General features: G+C 48.2%; 1 protein-coding gene across 1 annotated transcript in view; it reads left to right on the plus strand.

The window, feature by feature from the left end:
• The window catches only part of LOC107112122 (germinal-center associated nuclear protein-like), a gene marked incomplete at both ends in the record, with an annotated part of 18,027 nt that extends 15,746 nt beyond the window's left edge, over positions 1-2,281 (plus strand). Inside the window, one exon of the mRNA XM_015413195.1 lies at positions 2,024-2,281. Coding sequence (XP_015268681.1) covers positions 2,024-2,281 — 258 coding nt within the window. The remainder of the gene's footprint in view (positions 1-2,023) is intronic.
• Positions 2,282-6,102: the final 3,821 nt, after the last annotated feature.

Raw genomic sequence — 6,102 nt, forward strand, 5'->3', positions numbered from 1 at the left:
AAGCATTCCTGCATTTCATTCACCTTGTCCACCACTTTCGCACTTGCTGAATAATGCACTTTCAGTCCATTTGCGGTGCACTTTAGTGATCACTTGCAAGTAGTTTTTTTCCATTTCACACAGTAAAATCCAGTTGCGAAGTGCATTGAAAGTGCATATTCAGTGTGTGTGTGAAAGCACGGCAATGTATTTGAAAGAAATTTGGTACGGTACAAGTCTCCGAGTTACCTCTTGCTGCTGATACATTTCATGTTGTTTTGGTTCCAACTTAGAGCACCCAGTCTTTCTTCCTTATTTGTAAAATATCACATAACATTTCCTCATTGGGGTTCACTACAATTGCACCTTATGCAGTCTTAGGTGTTTTCTACATGAGAGGGAAAGAATGGAGCACTTAAAGTGTTGCTGCAGCTATACTGGGTTAAGAGTACAAGTCTCCAAGTTACCTCTTGCTGCTGATGCATTTCATGTTGTTTTGATTCCAACTTAGAGCACCCAGTCTCTCTTACATTATTTGTAAAATATCACAACATTTCCTCATTGGGGTTCACTACAATTCCACCTTATGCAGTCTTAGGTGTTTTCTACATGAGAGGGAAAGAATGGAGCACTTAAAGTGTTGCTGCAGCTATACTGGGTTAAGTTGTAAGTTAAATTAAAGTTTACAACTGGATTATCTGGCAACCTTCAAAGGTAACAGATTTACTTGAGTTTATTTAGATCAAAACTCAACTTTATTTTAAAATAAATAATGATGTGAATCTCATTGCATATTTTGTTAATGGAATTGTGCACACCGTCTTTTAAAATATATATGTATACCAATAAAGTGGATAAAAGCATAACAGACAAAGTGAATTGTAGCACATAGTGTATTTTCCCATTTAAAAAGCATCTTGGACCAAATGAGCAGAGAATTAAAGCACAATATTACACATCTATGAGGAAAGAGAACAAAGACCTCTTCCGCACTCTCATTTTTGTTGCTTATGCGTCCCTATTGCTTTGATGTTTTTTCCTCTTTTCTGCACATGTCTTGCTCCCTCTAATGGTTGATTCGATATTACATTGCTTTTTCCAGCATGCATCCCTGCAGTTTTAAAGCGCAGGGAAATATGCCAGACATACAGTGATGTAATATCGAATTGACCAGTAGAGGGAGCAAAACATACAGAAAATGGGAGGGGGGGAGAAGCAGTAGGGACCAGTGTTCCCTCTAAGCTGAGTTAGTGTGAGCTAGCTCACAGTTTTTTAGCCTCCGGCTCAGACATTTTTGTCTTAGCTCAGGAAGGAATGGCTCCAGAGCAAACTAATTTATGCAGCAGCCAAATTGCCCACTCACAACTTTAGTGGCAGTACCTCATAAAGTAGAATTTTTGCTCACAAGACTTCACAGCTTAGAGGGAACATTGGTAGGGACACACAAGCGATGAAAAAGAGAGTGCAGAAGAGACCAAAGAATCAGCAAGCGACACAATGTCTAGGAAAGGAAGTTCTTGGCGCCTGAAACCACATAAGCTTGATAGCAGGTAAACTGATGTGGGGGGGGGCATTGCAGAGATGAGGGGTCACCAAAGTGAGAACCCCGATCTGGTCAACACCCCCTTACTCCTGAAGGTGAGACAAACAGAATTAGAAGATCTCATCCAGTTCTTTCCTAATTTACACGTGCCAGGATCAATACTCCCTCTAAGCTGTAGAGTCTTGTGAGCAAAAATCCTACTTTGTGAGCTGCTGGCATTAAAGCTGTGAGTGAGCGCTTTGGCTACTGCATGAATCAGTTTGCTCTGGAGACATCCTCCCTGTGCTAAGACAAAAACGCGCGAGCCGGAGGCTAAAAAACTGTGAGCTAGCTCACGCTAACTCAGTTTAGAAGGAACAGTGGCCAGGACGCCCTTATGTGTTGAGGCTTCTTGACTCAGCTGACAGCAAAACAGAAGGCGCTCTCTCTGGAATGTTCTATCGATGGTTTCTCTTCTCCTGATTGGGCACTGTGTAACATGTGTTTTTTCCCCCTCTGCAGCTCCCTGGCGTCCTGTTTACAGCATGATTCTCCAGTATTTGTCCCAGACTGCCAGTTCTCCTCAGACCCAAGCGATCCTTCAGTCTCAGATAGAGAACCTGCTTAGCAAAGTGTATGCCAGGTGGAGGGGCAGGATGCGTCCCAGCTCGGAAGAGGACGGCCCTTCCGTGGAGGAGATTCCTTGGGATAGTATTTTGGCACTCTGCATTAACCACAGACTGAGGGACTGGAAGCCTCCTCGCTTGCCAGTAGCACCGGGTAATCAATACAGCTGTGATTGGCCTTGCTCTTGTTTTCCTTCTGCAGCTGAAATAAGGATCAAGAATTTGTGCGTGTGGCTTATTCCTCCCGAAGGTTGTTTTAAGTGGTTTTGTATGCAATGCACACCTTTTGGAGAACTCGGGTAGCTTTTGAAATGCAGGTTTCCTTATTTCTTATAAGGAAGAGCCAGTTTGGTGTCGTGGTCAATTGCGCGGACTCTAATCCGGGAGAACCGGGTTTGATTCCCCCACTCCTCCACTTGCACCTGGCTGGATGACCTTGGGCAAGCTGTAGTTCTGATAAGAGCTGTTCTTGAAAAAAGAGCAGTTGCTGTCAAGAGCTCTCTCAGCCCCACCTACTTCACAGGGTGCCTGTTGTGGGGAGGGGAAGGGAAAGGAGCTTGTAAGCTGCTCTGAGACACCTTTGGGTAGTGAAGGGCGGGGTATAAATCCAATCTCTTCTTCTTCTTCTTTTACCTCACAGGGAGTCTGTTGTGGGGAGGGGAAGGGAAAGGAGCTTGTAAGCTGCTCTGAGACACCTTTGGGTAGTGAAGGGCGGGGTATAAATCCAATCTCTTCTTCTTCTTCTTTTACCTCACAGGGAGTCTGTTGTGGGGAGGGGAAGGGAAAGGAGCTTGTAAGCTGCTCTGAGACACCTTTGGGTAGTGAAGGGCGGGGTATAAATCCAATCTCTTCTTCTTCTTCTTTTACCTCACAGGGAGTCTGTTGTGGGGAGGGGAAGGGAAAGGAGCTTGTAAGCTGCTCTGAGACACCTTTGGGTAGTGAAGGGCGGGGTATAAATCCAATCTCTTCTTCTTCTTCTTTTACCTCACAGGGAGTCTGTTGTGGGGAGGGGAAGGGAAAGGAGCTTGTAAGCTGCTCTGAGACACCTTTGGGTAGTGAAGGGCGGGGTATAAATCCAATCTCTTCTTCTTCTTCTTTTACCTCACAGGGAGTCTGTTGTGGGGAGGGGAAGGGAAAGGAGCTTGTAAGCTGCTCTGAGACACCTTTGGGTAGTGAAGGGCGGGGTATAAATCCAATCTCTTCTTCTTCTTCTTTTACCTCACAGGGAGTCTGTTGTGGGGAGGGGAAGGGAAAGGAGCTTGTAAGCTGCTCTGAGACACCTTTGGGTAGTGAAGGGCGGGGTATCAATCCAATCTCCCCTCTCCTTATTGGTTGGGGGGGGATTCATCTGCACGAGCTGTAGTGACATTCTTAAAGAAAAGGACAATTTTGCATCGCTCTGTTGAAGTCTCAAGAATTAGGAATGTCTCCCCCCCTCCCCCCCGGTGGTAACTATATCTCCAAGAGTGCATTCCTATGTGGAGTTGTTCCAGTCCAAGTCCGGTTAAGTAAATGGACTTAGAGTAATTGTGCATAGGACAGGCCTACAAGTTTCTTGACCGCTTTGGCAAACAACATAGCCCTGTGGGTTACAAATGGATGCTCCAGGCTAGCCTGATCTTGTCGAGTCTTGGAAGCTAAGCAGGGTCGGCCCTGGTTAGTATTTGGATGGGAGACCACCAGGGCAGTCCAGGGCCTCTACACAGAGATAGGCGTGGGGGTTCTGTGTATGAGGCTAGGTCAGCATATGCAGTTCAGCGGGGTACCGAAATCAGGCATCCCACTGCTGGAGTGTCAAACAAAATTCCATGTAAATCAAAGATTCAGCATAGAGAGAGGATCTAAACACCTCTTCAGCAGCACTGAATTTGAAAAGAACTTTTAACAGAGAACAGAGGGTTTTCTGGTGAACTCAAAAGCTTCACAATATTTTTGTCTCACAACTCGGACTTGCCAACCCATCCCCCTCACTCCAGATACACCAGGGCTGGCTAAGGTTTGATGGCACTGTGCTCTGAAGTACTCTAGGAATTAAACTGGTAATATATTATTGTCCGTGTCTGTTTGTGGTAGTGCACAGGCTTGGATGGGAGACCAGCCACGGAGTCCAGGGTTGCTATACGGAGACAGGCCATGGTGTACCAGTACAGTGGTTTATTGTATTTAGCCATTGGCTATTACAAAATACAGAATCCAGTGGAACATAAAACGTTAAAAAGCACCATTAATATCCAAGTTAAAACCAACTACTAATCAATAATAATAAAAAGAATACAACAGGTTTAATCATCATCAGGTAGCCTGCCCCTTAGATCTAATCTTAGATGCTGCTAAAGCAAACAGGGAAACTCTATGAGATAGATGAGCATCATTATCTGAAAGCAAGAACACAGTCTTCTCAGTTTCTGGGTATGCTTGCATGACCAGTAGAATTCTTGCTAAAAATTTCTCTCTTGAAGTGCTGTAGAGTGGACAGCAAAGTATGTATCCATGGCAAATGATCCCTGATCGTCTCTTGCCTTGAAAACCCTACGGGGTCACCATAAGTCAGCTGTGACCGGATGGCTCTTTCCAACCCCACCATAGGTTACAAAGCACCTTATTGAGTAAGGAGAGAGAAATTATCCAAGCCTCTGTGAAACCGGTAACCACCTAAATACGTGAACATATCGTTTGGCGGCGAAATTCAGTAAAAGATCGCATTTGAAGCAGGGTTGGTGATTTCTGACCAGGCCTCTCATCCTGCCGGAGCGCTCTGGAGCCCCGCTCCAGGAGTGACCAGGCCAGGGGGCGGAGCGGTCACATGACCAAGCCCCGCCCCCTGCTCCCAGCAGGCCTCAGTCAGCGGAGAGATACCAGAAAAGGAACCACTGAGCGCGCCGGGCACCGGGCTCCGGGGAAGAAGTAAGGTGGGAACTCCTGCCGGCCAGGGAGTGAGAGGTGAGCAACCCTCCTGGCCCTCGAGCTAAACGCGGGCAATTAGAGGGCAAGGGTGGCCCCGAGGCCAAGCGCTTGAGTGGGGCCCTTGAGTTCTAATTGCGGTGGTGGCCCCAGAAGCCCGCCCAGCGCTCGTGCCGGGCGCAATTTGAATGACTCATGTTGCAACATGCGCGGTGCAATTAGAGCTCGCCAGCCACTTCCCGCGCCTGGCGAGAGGGTTGGGCCGGGGCCAGTTCGGGCTCAGCTTTGTTCTGCAAAGTTCGTCAGTGGCGCTCGAGCTGGGCACTGGGTGCGGGCCTGGCCTCTCAGGCACCCTCCCCCCTTGCCTGGCGCAGGGGCGATTGGGTTTAATGACCCCCCCAATTACGTTCAGCTGGCTGGCTGTCAGGCCTCTCCTCCTGACAGGCGGGGATTCCTGCCAGCCTCTTCCCCTTCAGTCCGGGCGTGCGTTCTCTTCCCCTCACACACTCACCGCCCCCCCCATCATAATCCTCCACTTAAGCAGACGTGGCTCGAGAGCTTAAGTGGCAATTTGCACCTCCACAGCCAGGCGCGGGAAGTGGCTGGCAAGCCCCCCGCCAGCGGCGCCGGGGAGGGGATATTTAAAGAGATCTGCCCTGGCGCCCCTCAGCCTTCCCCCAGAGACAGTTGGAGAGAGCGCCTGTTCCCGTAGCTTTAGCTTTTTGTCCACATTTGGCTGCAGTTTGAAAAAGAAAAAAAAGAAGGCTCCCCACGCAGTAGTGGCAGTGAAGGGAGAAGAGTTTGGTAGCATCCTTCCCCCTTCCTGACACCCTTCTGGTGAAAGGAAGGAAGTGCCAACTTATTTCAGGGGGTTCCTCGGAGGCCTCCCTTTCCTCCCCCACCATCGTTTTGCAGACTGGAATGCGTGCGGACCTGTCACGCCTCGTACTGGGGCTTTTGAGTTTGGAGAGGGGACAGTGAAAAGAACGTACAGGCATGATGGGAGAGGTTGATAGATTGTGCAAGGGGGTGAGAACTTTTTCTCCTCCTCCCAGGGGAGGCGTGTGTATTTCT

Source organism: Gekko japonicus, unplaced genomic scaffold, assembly GCF_001447785.1.
Source record: "Gekko japonicus isolate JY-2015 unplaced genomic scaffold, Gekko_japonicus_V1.1 scaffold6889, whole genome shotgun sequence".
Taxonomy (NCBI): domain Eukaryota; kingdom Metazoa; phylum Chordata; class Lepidosauria; order Squamata; family Gekkonidae; genus Gekko; species Gekko japonicus.